Here is a 17,935-nt window from a genome sequence, read left to right as displayed (position 1 = left end):
CCTCGGCCATGAGGACGGGGAGCTGGGTCCGGTTGTATGGGCAAGCCCCCGGTGGAAGTTCCGGCGGCGCAGAGCAAAAGTTGAGAGAGTAGCCCTCGGAGACGGTCCGGAGCACCCAAGCGTCGGATGTTATCTCGGTCCAGGCCGCGTAAAAGGACCGGAGTCGACCCCCTATGGGAAGGGGGTCCGGCGCGATGGCGGAGGGGGGCTGGCCCCATCCGCCAATCCCGTCAAAAGGACGGCGCTGGCTTGGCAGGACCCTGCGCTGGAGATTTGGTTTGTCCCCCTCTGCCCTGTCGAGGGGGGCGCCGAGGCGGTGGCCTTGAAAAAGCCAAGGTCGACTTTTGGGGGTACCTCCTCGGGGGAGGCCTGAAGGGTTTCTGCGGCATGGCTCGAGGTTTCGGACGGACCAAGGAGGCTAACGAGCGCTCCTGTTCCGAGAGCCGTTTGGTCGCCGCCTCCAGGGATTCATCGAATAATTCGGACCCCACGCAAGGCAAGTCCACAAGACGTTCCTGCAGGTTTGGGTCCATATCGAGGGTGCGTAGCCACGCCAACCGGCGCATAGCTACCGCAAAGGCGGACACCCTCGATACCAGCTCAAATGTGTCGTACACCGCATGAAAAAGGTACAAACGCAATTGAGACAGGTTGGACACAAACCTGTCGAACCCTTCCTTGCGGGAGTCCGGCAAGGCCTCACGATATTGGGGCAGATCCTTTACCATGCCACGCAGATAGGAGGAAAAGGTAAAGGCATAATTTAACGCCCTGGTTGCCATGAAAGAATTGGCATAGAGGCAACGACCAAACTTGTCAAGGGTCCTACCCTCCCTGCCGGGCGGAACCGCCGCAGAAACCCGGGAGGGTTGCGTCTTTTTGAGCGCAGACTCGACCAGTAGAGACTGGTGAGAGAGTTGAGCCTTCTCAAACCCCTTGGGTGGTATCGTCCTGTACTTTGACTCCATCTTGGACGGCACCGCTGCGACTGTAAGAGGTGAAGTCAGGTTCTTAAGTAAGGTCTGATGAAGGACCTTATTCAGGGGCAGCCGAGGGGATTCCCTTGGGGGAGCAGGGAGGTCCTGCTCCTCGAGGAACTCCTTAGTATATTGCGACCCAGCCATGAGGTCCAGGCCCAAGGCACGGGCCATGTTCTGCACAAAGCTGGAGAATGAGGACGGCCTGGCGGGCGGGGAGGGAGTTCTCGACCTCTCCGCCGAACAAAAGGGGGACGTCTCGTGAGAATAACCTGGCTCCCTACCGGACCCCGAGCCCCATGAGGCCAGATCTAATGGTCTCAAGGGGGTCGGGGAACGTCTCCTCCTCGAAGAACCCCTGGGAAACGTCCCAGGCGTCCGAGGGACCGAGGCACGCCCCCTTTTTCTCGGTGAGGAGTCACGAGAACCCCCTCTCGCAGGGGAACGGAGAAGCCTCGGGTTATTGAGACAAAGCTCCGAAACCCGCAAGGCCTCGCCCCTGAGCGGCGAGGAGCGACCACGTCGCCGAGGAGAGCCTCGCAAACGCTTCGGCTTCCTTGGGCGACGCCTTGCCCGAGGCCGGCCCGAGGGCGAGGAACCCCGGGAGGACCTCGAGGAGGAGGAGGAGGAAATCCGTCTCACTCTGCGTACCTTGTCCCGGGGCCGAACGCTGCTCTCAGGCGGGGCCCCCGAAGTCGAGGCCGAGGGTAAGGTCGAGGCCGAGGCCGGTGGTGCCCCGGTAGCCGAGACCGAGGGAGTCGAGACCGAGGTCGCCGAGGTCGGCGCCCCCGAGGTCAAAGCAGTCGAGGTCGCAGCCCGCTGCAGTTGTTCAAGGGCGCCAGACAGCTCCGAGGAAATCAATGCTCAGAGCAGGTCCTGGAACGCCGGGATCCCGACCATGGTAGGCAGGTCCAAGGCCGGGGGATGCTCCCTGGAGGGCGACCTCGGTCTCGAGTATTCCCTCGGGGCATTAGTGGCCGGAGTCCTGGGCGGGGCCGAGGACGACCCACCCGCCGCAGAGGAACTCGAGGATGGCTTCTTCGATGACCCTGGAGTCGGGGATGGAAAAGAGGACTTACCCGAGGCAGGTTTGGTCGCAGGCGTCGACTTCGAGGTCGAGGTCGAAGGACGCGGCAAAGCCGAAGGCGCCGAGGCCGAGGTCGAGGCCGGGGCCGACGTCGAGGCCTTCCCGGGCGCGGAGTCCACCGCGAAAAGCTCCGCCATCCTGGCGCGGCGTCGACGGAGCGCTCTGGCCTGAAGAGTGGAACACCGATCGCAGGAATTAGTCGGATGCTCGGGTCCAAGGCAGAGCAAGCACCAGCGGTGGGGGTCAGTGATGGATAGTAACCGCTCACACCGGGTGCATTTCTTAAAGCCCGTCGAGGGACGGGACATGAAAAAGAAAGAGGCCGGGAACCAACGATGTCCCGCGGCTGCGGCTCCCGGGAGCCCCCGGAGCCGAACGGAAGAAATAAACTTTTTTTTTTTTTTTTTTCGACGATAAACGACGTCCAAGAAGTAAAAACAACAAACAAAGCACAGCGACCGAGCTAAATAACCCAGACGCGGTGTCAGAAGGCAGAAAAATAGGAGCTCAATTTCCACAGGGCTTCTGGCTCCACGGAAAAAACTGAACTGAGGACCACGAGGTGGGATGCGCCCTCTAGTGGGCAAGAAGGCATGCACATGCGTGGTGCAGTATAGCAAACTTGAAACTTCAATCAAGTTTGCTTGAAAAGCTGTCCGCGCTGGGGCTCCGTAGATGACGTCACCCACATGTGAGAATATGCTGCCTGCTTGTCCTGGGATAACAGAGGTTTTAATTCCTTATCCCAGCAAGTCGCCTGATAAGAAAGCAAACATTGAAGATCAACCTTCGATCAACCTTTGATTCCATCAACCTTTGATTGATGGAAAATTAAAGAGACTATCCCCCTGTTTTACTAAGGTGCGCTAAGCGTTTTAGCGCGCATCTAGCGTGCACTAAATCTACGCATGTGCTAACCGCTAACGCGTCCATAGACTAACATGCACGTGTTAGTGTTTAGCGCGTGGTTAGCACGCATTAATATTTAGCGCACGCTAAAAAGCATAGCACATTTTAGTAAAAGGAGCCCTGGGGCTGTGACGTCACTGGCCTATAAGTAAAGCTACCATGCAGCTTGAACCCTCCTCCTCCTCCTTTCCCTCTTCTGACGCTACTGCCCAGTCACAGCAGGGTGCAATTTCATAAGCCAGCTGCCGCGAGAGGGGAGGGCCAGCGTCAGAGTAGAGGAGGGAAATGCAGAACTTCCCTCCTGCTTGACGCTGGCCCTCCTTCCTCACAGCAGCTGGCCTATGAAGCCGCATCCTGCTGGGACCAGGCAGTAGCGCCAGACGAGGGAAGAGGAACCTGGCCGGAGGGGGGTGGGGCATGGACCGGGTCACCGCAATCTCTTGAGCCGGCCTCGGTGTCTTTCTGCTACTTCATGATATTTTAGTACATCAAATACTTAGGGGCCCTTTTACAAAGCTTACTGCAGCAAAAAAACTGCTTAACATGGGGCATGCTGAGGCATCCGACAGTCATTTTGGGATGTAGGCAAGCACCACCCCCGTGCCACAAAATTAAATTTATTTTTTTTTTGTGCTGGGGAAGGAGAATGAGAAAGTAAGAAAAGCCTTACTGGATCAGACCAATGGTCCATAAAGCCTGTCCTCACAGTAGCCAATCCAGGTCACTAGTACCTGGCAAAAAACCAAATAGCAGCAACATGTCGTGCGCTAATCAGTTAGAGCAGCTGTACTGCTGCCTGCTAATTAGCGCATGCTTAGTGTGCGAGCCCTTCTCCCTACATAATGGGCTCAAGCAATAATGGCAAAACTGGCTATTAATAAGGAAAATAGAAAAATGACTTCTGTAAGGCCACTTTTTACAGCTGTTTGACAATACAGTGGAACCTTGGTTTACGAGCATAATTATTTCCAGAAGCATGCTCGTAAACCAAATTACTCGTATATCAAACCGAGTTTCCCCATAGGAAGTACGGGAAACTCGCTTGATTGGTTCCACCTCCCCTCCCCCACCCCGGCCACCGGCGCTGCTCCACCCCATCCCACCCCATCCTCTAAAGACCCCCCAACCCCCAAAACCACTGGTGCGCTTCCACATCTCCCCCCCTGCAAACTGACATCACCCCCCCTCTCGAATGCCCCTCTCCCCCTCCCACGCGAACCGGCATCCCCCGCCCACCCAAACTGAAGCCTTACCCCCATCTGGCACCGGCACACAGCACCAACCCAAAGGAGGTGCCAGTGCCAGTGCCCGACGATCTTGCCTCTTGCCAGACTGGGCCTTGAGCATCTGCGCATACTCAAGGCCTTCTGGCTCTCGTTCTCTGCTGGTTCGTGCAGGGAAGGGGGGCGATGCCGGTTCGTGGGCGGGGGGACTCACAAATTGAGTCAACGCTCGGTTTGCGAGTCACAATTTGCGAAAATGTTTTGCTCGTCTTGCAAAAAACTCGCAAACCGAGGTTTGACTGTACTCTTTAAATAATGCAGCACTGCTTCTTTGGGACCCCTATTTATGTTCCTTGTCCCCTAGGGGACGTAGCCTTCTTCTTAATACCCTGGCTTAATGGTGCACTCTCCTGGCTGATTCTGGATCCCGGCATCTCTCTGCTCTGAGAAAAGTGTTGGGGGGGGGAATAGGTATGGGGGGGACTGTTCTTGGAGGGGATGCCTTGTTTATTTAGGTGCCCTGGGGTCATCAGAGTCCAGACCCTGGGGGGAATTTGGTCTGCAGTTTTTCTACTTCATGCCCTTGCATTCCTCTCCATCTGGGAGGGGGGAAGGGAGGGATGGTGAGTAAGACTTGCGGGAAGGGGGGAACAAGGGGAGGGTGGGGCTTCTGGGTGGGTATAACTGACACCTGTTTTTGTCATGCTGTACTTGGTTATGCAGATTTTTTGCCTATGTTCATTCTGTTCTGGCACTTGTTGTTTTCTTCGTTTCTGCTACTTTTTTTCATGTCAATAAAAATTGTTTACAATCTAAATAATGCAGCACTCCATCCTTCTTCTCCCTTTCTTTGCCAGTAAATGCAGCCAGATTGAAAAGATTCATAATTTTTGCCACTGAACCCATACTTTTAGCAAGTAAATTATATGTTGAACAAAAGTTGCATTGCGCAATCCTTGCTTTCTTCTCCCTAAATAGAGGTACAAGATCCTTTATCCGAAATGCTTGGGACCAGGCATATTTCTGTTTTGGGAATTTTTCAGTTTTCGGAATGGTAATGTTAAAGTCAGAAAAAGGCAGACCGTAAGACCACAAAATTGCCACCAAACATTTTTTTAAATTTCACTATGAGGTAAGCATTGAACACGTCAAGCACTTCAAACACAAACTTACCTGCACTGGCTGACATAGCCCTGCCCTCAAATTTTTGTGTAGAACAGATATAAAATAAAATATATAATAAAATATAGGGGTGTACATTCCAACCAGTGTTCCCGCTAAGCTGCGCTGGCGTGCGCTGGCGCACAAAATATTACATCGCAGCGCACAAGTTTCTCGTCACAGCGCACGGCGTACGGCAGATGGCAGGGCGGCGAGAGGAGAATCGGGCGAGTTGGCTCATAACTTGCTGGCGCCCGATATTTTTAGCTCACAGCGAAAAAAGTTTGCTCACAACACCCGCCCGCTTAGAGGGAGCACTGATTCCAACCATTTTTCAACACTGACAATAGCTGATGAACAAGCACCATGTTGTTTATGGAAAGAGGGTGAACGACTGAGGAAAGAGTCACACTGTGCACAAAGGGCCCCTTTTACAAAGCCGCCGAAAGAGTGCGCGTTACTGGGGAAAGAGTCGCAAACATTAAACACGTCAAGCACTTCAAACACAAACATGTTCCAAACATACCACCTCTTCTACAAAACTGTGCTAGCGGCTGCCGCGCGGCAACAGCCGCGAAGCCCTTTAAATCTCTATGAGCTTCGGGGCCGTTACCGCGCGGCTTTGTAAAAGAGGGGGATAGTATTTAGTCACACAAAGGGCTCCTTTTACTAAGCTGCGTTAGCGGTTTTAGCACACACTTAGCGCGCGCTGAATTGCTGCGCGCGCTACATGCTAACGCCTCCACAGAGCTGGCGTATTTTCCGCATAGCACGGGGGTTAGCGCGCGCTAATCTTCAGCACGCGCTAAAAACGCTAGCGCAGCTTAGTAAAAGGAGCCCAAAGTCTTTCTTAGCCAAAAACGTCTAACGTGCATCATTTTTTTGTCTGTATTCGGCTATCTGCCGATGGTACAGGAACAGTGTGTGATTGAATAAACTTGGAAAGAGCGGTAATGAAACTCTTGAAATGTTGCGGCAAGCATAAGGTAGTGAAACAATTTATTTATTCAATTTTCTATACTGTTCTCCCAGGGGAGCCTGCCAGGACAGACATGGAAAACTCCTTGAGTACCTGAATAAATTCGTGTAAACCGTTCTGCGCTCCCCTGGGAGAATGGTATAGAAAATTGAATAAATAAAATAAATAAATTCCTTTGCTATTACCTGTTTTTATGTATTGTATACATGATATCAAATGATTTTGTTGTAACCCAATTAGGACCTGTTTTACAAAGCCGCGCTAGCAGCTGCTGCGCGGTAACAGCCCTGAAGCCCATAGAGATTTAAAGGGCTTCGGGGCTGTTGAAGCGCTGCTTTGTAAAACGGGCCCTTAGATTTACGATAAGCTACAAATATTCTAAATAAAGAAAATTAAATCTTTCATCATATAGAATATTAAAAAGCACTATGTAGCACTATATTTTAGCATTAAATACCAAAGGACTACTTCAACCAAGTAATTTTTTTAGCAGCCTAGAGTGAAATCCTCCTCCAGATATCTAGGGCCCCTTTTACAAAGCCGCGGTAGCAATGCTGCTGTAGAAAATGCGCCGAAGCCCATTCAGTTCTTTTGGAGCATTTACTGCAACAGCATTGTAACTACGGCTTTGTAAAATGGGTCGTAAGTAAGAAAAATATCTAAATGCTATCTTACTTCCATATCGAGAACCTTGTGAAATATGGCTTGAGCCAGGCATTCTCGGACATTTCTTTGGTGGTCTCTCCTCATTGCATTTAATCTGAATTCTTTCTCAGAAATTATTCTTCCACTTCTTGTGATCTGGAAAACACATGTAAATGTTCAGAAAGTATCAGCAACTAAAGTGGTGGGGGATGTGCAATGGAACAAACAACCAAACTAAACCTCATATGTTAAAATACACTGTTATTAATTTTACAGATTTAAAACACTATCATTTTGAATTTTTTTTTGAATTTTTATTTATACTAGTGGAAGAATTTTGAAGTAAAAAATATTTTCAAAAGGAGCTAAGAAGGTCCTTAGAACTTTGGGGTCCTTTTACTAAGGTGCTTTAGCCAATTTAGCACACGCTAAATTCTAACGCGTCCATTATATTCTATGGACGCATTAGTGTTTAGCGTGTGCTAAATCGGCTAGCGTGCCTTAGTAAAAGAGGGGGTTTATGTAGAAAATAGAATTTCCTGGCATTAGTTATCAGTTGCCCAAAAATCCTCCTTAAAATAAAATTAAATAAATACAGTAACTTTTTTAGAATAATTTTTTCTTTGCACATTTGTTATAGCATCATTATCACCAAACAACATCGTGGCAATTTGCAATCTAAAAATGAATGGAGACTACAAAATGGCCAGGTAACAAAACACAGAAAACATTAAGTAGACATTAAGTGGGTCATTGGTATGGGCAGACTAGATGGGCTGTGGCCCTTTTCTGCCGTCAGTTTCTATGTTTCTATGTTTCTACAATCAAAACAGCAGGGGAAGAAGACTAATATTGTACAACAATAAATTCACGTGTCGCAATAATGTAAAAAAAAAAACCAAAAAACAACCCAGCAAGAACAGAAAGGCAATTACTAAGCATGTGAGCCTAACACAGCTTAAAATAGCATACCATGGGACCACTCAGGCATCCTGCCGTTACTGCCAAATTTGTGTGCTGTATGCACCAACAAATATTTTACATTTTTTGAGGGAGTATGTCAGAGGGGTGGAGAATGGGTGCTTCTACATTACTCTATGCTATCTGGTTAACACAGAATTATTACCTGAGCCCTTATCGTCTACCAAATGGCTGGCAGTAAATGCTCACATAGTCATTTTATTTCATATCTGTGTAATAGCAGTCTTAGCTTATGGCAATTAATTTAAAAAAAAAAAAAAGAAAGAAAAATTGGCCATTTTACTACTGTGGTAAAAATGGCTATAGCGTGTAAAAAAAACAACCTTGCGAAGCGCTCCAAGGCTTAGTAAAAGGACCACTTAAACCAGCGCTCTTCAGTGAAGGTCCGGGGGCTAATGGCAGCCCTTGGAGGCCTCTGGTGTGGACCTCATTATCATTCTAGCTTTTTTTCTGCTATTCCTTGCCTCTCTAATCAAGCTCATGACTGAAAGGGGAAAGTAGATGAGAAGGACAAGTGCTTGACGAACAAGGCACTTCTCAGTAGACAAAAAAGAATGCATTCGAAAATTCTCACCTCCTTGAGGATACCCTCAATAAAAAGTCTGAAGGCGGGTTGGTGGGGTACATGTTGATGACACGCACTGGTCAGAAGTGTCATGGCCTCACACAGGAAAATATTTGGCAGCTCTCTTTCATCTCACTTGGCTCCAAAGTGGCTTCAACTTAAAATCAGTGAAGACCATTGCCTTAAGCTATCAAAGAAGAAAACGCTTGACTGCATAAAAGCAAGTCCTAAGAGCCGCTTTATACTTGGAAAAGGAGGTCTGCATTTGGGGATCAGTGGCAGTGCATTCTAAAGCAAGGAGGCCAGAAAACTAAAGGCTGTATGAGAGAGGTATCTAGGTAAAATTGGAAAACAGAGAGCATCACATGCCAGTAGGAATTAGAGGATCCATACATACGAGATGGCTGATACAATATAGAAGCCAAGTAAACAAGAAAATGCAAATAGAATGTGTGGTGTGTCAAAATGAATCTTATAAGCAACAAAGAGCCAGTGTCACTCAAATAATAATGGGGAGACATGATCAAAACATTTTTCAATATAGAGAAGCTTCACAGCAGTGTTCTGAATTAGCTGAAGGCATCTTAACTGGTAAAAAGGGAGACCTACTAGGAACAAGTTATTGTAATAGCAGCAGTTTAAAACAAGGGCATGAAATAATATATCTAAATCTCTGTTTGTTCAAGTAGGGTCTCAGTGACCAAAGTTTCCTAAGGGCAAGGAAACTTAGATTGTGAGCCCACTAGGGACAGGTACCTGCATATAGTGTGTACAGCAATGCATACGTCTATTAAGGGTATAGAAAGCACAGTTACTTACCGTAACAGGTGTTATCCAGGGACAGCAGGCAGATATTCTCACATGTGGGTGACGTCATCCACGGAGCCCCGACGCGGACAGCTTTTCAAGCAAACTTGATTGAAGATTTCAAGTTTGCTAGTGCTGCACCACGCATGTGTGTGCCTTCCTGATCCACTAGAGGGCGCATACCCTCCACATGGTCCTCAGTTCAGATAGCTAGCAAAGAAGCCAACCTCGGGGAGGCGGGCGGGTTGTGAGAATATCTGCCTGCTGTCCCTGGATAACACCTGTTACGGTAAGTAACTGTGCTTTATCCCAGGACAAGCAGGCAGCATATTCTCACATGTGGGTGACCTCCAAGCTAACCAAAAAAGGGACGGAGGGAAGTTGGCAATTCAAGAAAACAGATTACTCAAAACCGACTGGCCCAACCGGCCATCGCTCCTGGACAGAGTATCCAGGCAGTAGTGGGAGGTGAAAGTATGAACCGAAGACCAAGGGGCAGCCTTGCAAATCTCCTCGATAGGCGTCGATCTGAGGAAAGCTACAGAAGCCGCCATCGCTCGGACATATGTCCCGCGACTCGACCATGCAGCGCGAGACCAGCCTGAGCGTAGCAAAAGGAAATACAAGCAGCCAACCAGGGACAAGTTGCGCTTGGAAACTGGGCGTCCCAACCGATTAGGGTCGAGGGACAAAAACAATTGAGGAACCGTCTGAGGAGACTGAGTGCGTTGAAGATAAAAAGCCAACGCCCTCTTACAGTCAAGTGTGTAAAGCGCCACCTCGCCCGGAGGCGAGTGGGGCTGCAGGAAAGAGACCAGAAGAACAATGAAATGAGTGAGAGGAAAGTCCGAAACCACCTTGGGCAAGAACTTGGGTTGAGTACTCAGGACCACCGTGTATGAAAAAATACAGGAAAAGACGGGTCCGCAACCAGAGCTTGTAGCTCACTGACTCGCGAGCAGACGTGAGAGCAACCAGGAATACCACCTGCCAGGTGAAGTAATTCAAAGAGCTCTAGCAATGGAATCAATAGAGGTATCACCAATTGAGTCAGGACCACACAAAGATCCCAAACCACCGGAGGGGCTTTGAGCGGAGGATGTACATTGAAGAGATCCTTCATAAAGCGGGAAACCGTCGGATGGACGGAGAGCAGCGTCCCATCAAGCGGCCGATGACAGGCAGCAAAAGCACAGAGGTGGGCTCGAATAGATGTCGATTCGAGACCAGACCGAGACAAGTGAAACAGATAAACCAGTACTGAAGGCAAGGAGGCAGAGAGCGGATCCATGCGGTGCTCAGCACACCACGCAGCAAATCAGGACCATTTCTGGGAATAGCATTGCCGAGTGGAGATCTTTCGAGAGGCCTCGAAAACACCCCCACCGACTTGAAACAGAAGGAGGGAGGCACGTTGCGAGGAACTAAGCTGATAAGTGTAGAGACTGCAGATTGGAATGCAATAGAAACCTCAACTCTGAGACAGCAGAGAAGGGAGCAGAGGTAGGAACAGAGGCTCCCTGACATGCTGGAGGAGCAGGGAGAACCGCAGCTGCCAGGGCCACAGAGGAGCCATCAAGATCATGGTGGCGCAGACCGACAGGAGGAGTATCAAAGACCTGAGAATCAGAGTAAAGGAAGGGAACACATAGAGGAACCTGCCCATCCAATCGAAAAGGAAAGCATCCACCTCGATGCGAACCCGGGAGAACATCCTCGAGCAAGATCGAGGCAACCAGTGAGTGAGGGGCAAAGCGAACAGAACTACCTGTGGGGTACCCCACCAAGCAACCACATGCCGCAGAGTCTGAGAATGGAGCGACCATTCATGCGGCTAAAAAGGGTGACGCAACGTGTCCACCAGACAATGCTGCACGCCCCGGAAATACACCGCCCAAAGAAAGAAGAAGCGGTGTAACGCCCCCTGCCAAAGACGAAGGGCTCCCCTGCAAAGTAACAGGGAACCTTGTACACCCTGGCTTGGTCACACAATACATCGCCCCCGGGATGACGGGACTCACCAGGACCCCGCAATCCAGCAACCAATAACGAAAATCCTTCACGGCATTGTAAATGGCCCGGAGCTTCAGCAGATTGATGCGGCTGCGACGGTCCGCACCCGACCAAAGAATCCGAGGAGTCCATCGGCAGAACCTTCTGATGCAGGGATACGAAGAGGTGTCCCACCAACGAAACCAGCGCACCACAAAAGCGCTGGGAAGCGGGATCCCTATCCTGCCATCACTGAGATGCTCGGGTGCAGTGGGGAACACGAAGAGGAAACCAGGCGAACATCGGGACATGAACCGTGGAGACCCAAGATCCCAAAGCATCAGCATCAGCTCGGCCGAGGTCGAAAACAGCTGAGTCACCAGCTGACTCAGGCGCAGACAGGCGGCCTGCCGAGGCAGTGGCAGAAAAGACCGGAGGCGGACCGAGGACAGAGAGGCCATCGTCCGGTATAAACAGACAAGGCCCTCTCCCTGAGGTCGAGACAAGAAGGAGCGCAGACAAACTGGGTCCAGGTCCGCCCCGACGGACTCCCGAGACTGGGGCGGACAGAGACTGAAACGCTCCCAGATTAGAAACTAGTGCAGGTCACGAAGGGCCAGGACCAGACGTAGCCGGGAGGATGGGAACGCCCAACCGACAGAGGCGAGGCTATACTCCCAGTGCGTAGACACGGTGACACCCCTCCCGAAGGGAGGGGAGGAATCCCCAGAAGAGAGCAGCCCAGAGGCTATGCGAGAATAGTCAAAAAGACAGCCAGGAGTCGCCGAAGCCGGCGGCTGGACCACAACCCGGAGCTGCTGCAGCTATTGCGACTGCTGCGAAGGAGGCCGAGATAACACAAGAAAGGTATCCGGAGGGCCCCTCCGGAGAAGGAGTCCAAACCACCAAGGCAGAAGGGATTCAGCTGAAGGCGTCCCGATAGGCAAAGGACCGGTCGCGGTCTGAAAAGTGGTTAAAGGCTTCCGCAAGAGAGGCCTCAAGCAACGCAGTACTCACGCAAGGAAAGGTGGTGAGACGATCCTGGAGGGTCGGATCCACAGCCACACTCTGCGCCAAGCGAGATGACGCATGGCGGGAGCAATAGAGCCGGAGCAGGGAGAGAGTCTCCTCCAGGAAACCAAACTCCGCACCACAACCAAATAGGAGCCGGAGACGCCGAGGCACAGAGCCACAGACGAAGTTGAGGCACGAAACCCCCGTCGAAACCGGGGCGCAAACCCGCAGTCGACGGCGAGGCCCAAAGCCTCAGCCGATGCCGAGGCATAAAGCCCAGAACGACGCTGCGGCACCAAGCCCCAGTCGACTCCGAGGCACAAGGCCACAGTCAACCAAAGGGCACAAAGCCCCAAGCGACGCCAAGTCACAAAGCTCCAGTCAACGGCGGGGCACGAAGCCTCGGTCGACGCCGAGGCACAGAGCTCCAGCCGACGATGAGGCCCCCAGCCTCAGTCGACGTCGAAGCACAAGCATCAGGCGACGCGGAGCACCCGGCTCAGCCGACGTCGAAGGTACAAAGCATCCATCGATGCCGAGACACCAAGCCCCAGTTGACGTCGAGGCAGAAAACCTCAGACGACGGCGAGGCACAAAGCCTCAGGCGACGTCGAGGCGCACAAGCCTCAGACGCCGGCGCACAAGCCTCCGATTTCGCCGAGGCACAAAGCCTCAGACGACGTCGAGGCACAAAGCCTCAGACGACGTCGAGGCACAAAGCCTCAGTCGACGTCGAGGCACAAAGCCTCAGTCGACGTCGAGGCACAAAGCCTCAGTCGACGTCGAGGCACAAAGCCTCAGTCGACGTCGAGGCACAAAGCCTCAGTCGACGTCGAAGCACAAAGCCTCAGACGACGTCGAGGCACAAAGCCTCAGACGACGTCGAGGCACAAAGCCTCAGACGACGTCGATGCAGAAAGCCTCAGACGACGTCGAGGCAGAAAGCCTCAGTCGACGTCGAGGCACAAAGCCTCAGACGACGTCGAGGCACAAAGCCTCAGACGACGTCGAGGCACAAAGCCTCAGACGACGTCGAGGCACAAAGCCTCAGTCGACGTCGAGGCAGAAAGACTCAGTCGACGTCGAAGCACAAAACCTCAGCCGACGTCGAGGCAAAAAGCCTCAGCCGACGTCGAGGCACAAAGCCTCCGTCGACGTCCAGGCACAAAGCCTCCGTCGACGTCCAGGCACAAAGCCTCCGTCGACGTCCAGGCACAAAGCCTCAGTCGACGTCCAGGCACAAAGCCTCAGCCGACGTCCAGGCACAAAGCCTCCGTCGACGTCGAGGCACAAAGCCTCCGTCGACGGCGAGGCACAAAGCCTCCGTCGACGGCGAGGCACAAAGCCTCCGTCGACGGCGAGGCACAAAGCCTCCGTCGACGGCGAGGCACAAAGCCTCCGTCGACGGCGAGGCACAAAGCCTCAGTCGACGTCGAGGCACAAAGCCTCCGTCGACGTCGAGGCACGAAGCCCCAGTCGACGTCGAGGCACACCGAAGTGCGTCGAGGTTCAGAAGTCGGCACCGTACCAATGAAACTGGTAAGAAAGGTGCAGCAGTACGCTCCATAAGGGCAACCTCGTGAAGAGTATTCCCATGAAAGGAGGCACGCATCGAAGGTCTCGTAGAGGCGGGCACGATTGCACTCGATGCCTAGAATGCCTGAGACTCAGCCGGTGGCGTTACCAAGGTAACGCACCTAGAAGAAAGAAAGAAAGAAAAACTTACCGGGGATCGAAGCTACACAGTCCGATTCCAACGAAGGAAAGAGGGTCCCGGCCATTCTGCTCACACGAGGTGAGCCCAGAGAGAGGCCAGGGAAGAAGAAAATACAGCTGCAGCCAAATGAGGCCTAGCTGCATGGCTGAGGCCCAAGAAGGGCCTGCCGGTGGAAAAACACAATAAAAAGTCCTTTTTTTTTTTTTTTTTTGAAACAAAGAAAATACACGATCAATTAACAAACGCACAGCGACTCCCTAACAAAATAAAGAAGCCGCGGTGCCAGAAAGGCACTTAGAAGAACGCAGAGAAGAGAGACAAGGTCTTTCTGGCTCAGCGGAAAACTAAGAACTGAGGACCATGTGGAGGGTATGCGCCCTCTAGTGGATCAGGAAGGCACACACATGCGTGGTGCAGCACTAGCAAACTTGAAATCTTCAATCAAGTTTGCTTGAAAAGCTGTCCGCATCGGGGCTCCGTGGATGACGTCACCCACATGTGAGAATATGCTGCCTTCTTGTCCTGGGATAAATGATTAATAGTATTATATGTCACTAAGGGCACTGAAGCAAACATTTGTCAGGATTCCAGTGATAGGAAGGAGTCACATGCAGGAGCTGACCTATGAAAACTCAAGACGGCAAGTAGCTTCAGGCAGCGACAGCTAGCCCAGGAAATATGCTGAAACTACAAATAAAAAAAACAACAAATAGAAAGCAGGCACACACAATTGTGGGGACAGAACAATAATGATTGTGCAATACTAAAGCTTGATTGCTGGATTTAGAGTTTATGATTGCAGGATTTCTTAAAGAACCTTAGTACACGGTCCTTGGCCAAAGTCTGTCAGTACAATGACCAGGCTAAAGTAGGTTGGGAGATAATAATTAAGAGAATGATATGCAGGTATTTGAATTCAATATATGATAGACTGTTTTATTGGTTTTTAATAAATATTTATTCATCTGTTTTATCTCTGGTTGATGTGCACTGTTTCATCCTCACTGTTGTATTTTCTGCTAGGTTTCCCATGGGGTTTGCTTCCTTGCTGTTGTTCTGCATTTTGTCTTCAAGATTCACAGTGCCAGATCACAGGCCCTGTTCTGACTAAAGAAGATACCCAAAAGGAAGAGGAGGAGAAAACTGCCTTTTCACTCCCCCTCCCTCCCAAAAAAAATCTTGTTTTTGGTAGATCCAAAATGGAATTCTACATTATCCATCAGATCCAGATTATTTGCCCAGCCATGCTACATCCCTAACATCGAAAGAAGAGACGTATCCCCAAAGAAAAAAAAATTATTTCCCTGCATTAGTCTTTTGAGTTTTGCTTAAAAACAGGTCTGGAGTGTTTCTGATGGGGTTAGGAGGCAACTGAAAAAAACCAAAAAGATAACTGATCCCACTGCAAAATTTAAACTGGGAACAGTGAATTGCTTCAGGCTATGTGAAAAATGCAAACTGATAGCAGTCTCTGATAAACATGTCAACAGGTACTAAAAAATACAGTGGCATATGCTCCATAGCCTATGGGTCATCATGTTAATATTTAAAAAGGCAGAATCTCCACCGCCAATAGAAACTTTGGAAACAGTAGCTGACAGAGGCTCACAGAAAGTCAGGCACTTTGGTAGCAGAAATTAAATCAAGGAATAAAGGTGTCTCTACCAGCCCAGCTTTCCGGAGATGTCTTCTTATCCTTGTATTGTTGAAATATCCAGTTAGATGCTTATCCATTAAGCTATTGTAGCTTATAAGTGCTCTGAAAGAGAGAGAAAAAAAATTCCTTGATATAACTCACAGCTAATCAAGATTCCTATAGATGCTTTTAAAAATAAGAAGTGAGGAAAGCATGTGAAGCATGGCTTGCGCGATTCTTTCCACTCCCTCTGTGGACATATGCACATATGAGTGCATATCTCTGCATGTTCCTAATCAGAGGGGGGAGCGGAGAGGTGGCTTGAATAGATGAAACCAATTTGTATTAGTATATTTATCTATTTGATGTCATTCTCAATAGATTTTAAAGGATGCATTTAAACTGCTGAGTGCCGTACTGTTGTTCTCTACGATATCAAATCAGCAGCAAACGCAAACAACACTATTTGGTCACTAGAAATCAAACATAAATAGCTATTAAGAAAGCTATATGATTCAGTCACTAGGGGCTCCTTTTACTAAGATGCGTTACCGTTTTTAGTGCATGCACAAGCTTAAAAGAAGGCGGTAGCGGCTAGCGTGCGCTATTCCGCACATTAAGGCCCTAACGCACCTTTGTAAAAGGAGCTCTAGGTTTTACAGTACAATTTACAAAGAAAATGAAATACATAGCTGAATCACTAAAAATCATCCCAACAGGGGACTAAGAGGACAGAACCACTTATAGCAAGAACAGTATAATTCGATTCAATGTACATGTGTCCAGGAGAAGAGAGGCAAGGCAGGATTTACTGAGCAATTTCCTAGCAGCTATGGGCTCCTTTTACTAGCGTTTTTAGCGCATTGAGGAATAGTGGCTCGTGGCCAGTGGGGGGCGATGTCTATGGGACGGTAATGGAATGGACGTCAGGACATGAGTAGTGCAGTATTTTGTGGAGTTTTTCTACAAAAATGCCTGCTTTTCATATGATTCTGGTTAACTCTAGTTAGATACAAGCATATGTGTTAGTTAAGGCCACGCCCAATAGAAGTGTACGAAAAGTTGGTGAATAAAAATCTGAATATGGATGTAGCCAAGGCCAGAAAAACACACTACAGATTAATATTAAGGAAAAGCATAACAATATTATTTTTATGTACTTTGCTATTAAGCTAGATCATAGAGGAAATCAGGATATACATGAACTCCATCTCTGTTTTTCTATGTCTTCTACTTGGCTTTACTCCATTTTGTGTTCAGCCTATGTCCCTAGTCTTTGTTCAGGTTTTTGCCCGCCTTGAGCTTCCCTCGTGGTCTAATTGATACCAGATGGGCTTGAGCTGGGTATACTGGGCATAATAGAGAAAGTTTTCTTGCATTAAATATGAATGAAATACATATTATGTATGAATGGGGCCCCAAGTGTGGATGGATGTATGAAAAGTATATATGAAAGAAGATATACTAAAAATGAAATGGTTTATAGAAAGAACACTAAGGAAAAATCCTGAACACAGCATCTGGAAATGGTTAAGTTAGAATCAGAGACCTGTAGCAGTCTCTAGCATAGAAAGGGGGGCACATGAAGCCCACTCTTAGAAAGGCTTCTGTGTGAGTATCAGTGTAATTTGAAACTGTCAGTTGTTCAAAGCAGGAGGAGGGAGTACCCCTCCTCCAGGATAAGGCTGAGAACATTTCAGCAACTTGCCTGATACATAGACAAACTGTCTGAAATAAGTTTCAAGAAGGACTAAAAGAATATTGAATATGTTATAAAATGTTAATGTATATTCAAGGATGAATGTAAACAAACAAATATGATTTCTGAAACTTTTAAACATGTAAAGGAATTTTCTTTGTCCAGATTTCAGGACAGCCTCTGTTAGTGGATTGCAGATATCAGAACTGCTTCACCTATAGGAATGCATTGGGGTGGGGTTTGGGGGGAATTATGAAATGCATTGGCCTATCTTTTGTGGGAGGAGACCTATTTCTCTTGTCCTTTCCATCCAATTAATGTGTCTTTTCCTCCTCATCAAATTTGCTCCCATTTCATTAAATTTTCTAAAATATTATTTTGGCAAGAGTCTCGACCTCTTTTGTTATTTCCAGCACTCCATCGGTTTCCAAATGCAGCAGGTCCAAACCATATTTTCAGCAACACCCGAATGAGACTACCAACTGCTCCAGGGTGGTCGTCCTCCTCCCGTCCGTGCTAAAGGAAAATATGTTACTATCCCAA

At 49.3% G+C, this 17,935-nt stretch overlaps 1 protein-coding gene across 6 annotated transcripts in view; it reads right to left on the bottom strand.

The window, feature by feature from the left end:
* Positions 1-17,935, bottom strand: part of ERICH3 (glutamate rich 3) — a 129,509-nt gene that overhangs the window by 83,149 nt on the left and 28,425 nt on the right. For 4 of the 6 annotated variants that reach the window (XM_033916398.1, XM_033916397.1, XM_033916400.1 and 1 more), the window contains exons 2-3: positions 15,723-15,816; positions 7,012-7,137 (exon numbers count right to left, since the gene is read on the bottom strand). In XM_033916398.1, the coding sequence (XP_033772289.1) occupies positions 7,012-7,137; positions 15,723-15,791 (195 nt within the window). In that variant the 5' untranslated portion in view covers positions 15,792-15,816. Of the gene's footprint in view, positions 1-7,011; positions 7,138-14,679; positions 14,700-15,722; positions 15,817-17,935 lie in introns of those variants that run through there. The other 2 variants (XM_033916402.1, XM_033916401.1) reach the window with 2 other exon arrangements.

This window comes from Geotrypetes seraphini, chromosome 12 (genome assembly GCF_902459505.1).
Source record: "Geotrypetes seraphini chromosome 12, aGeoSer1.1, whole genome shotgun sequence".
In the NCBI taxonomy this organism is placed as follows: Eukaryota; Metazoa; Chordata; class Amphibia; order Gymnophiona; family Dermophiidae; genus Geotrypetes; species Geotrypetes seraphini.
This window is presented reverse-complemented; position numbering and strand designations above follow the sequence as displayed.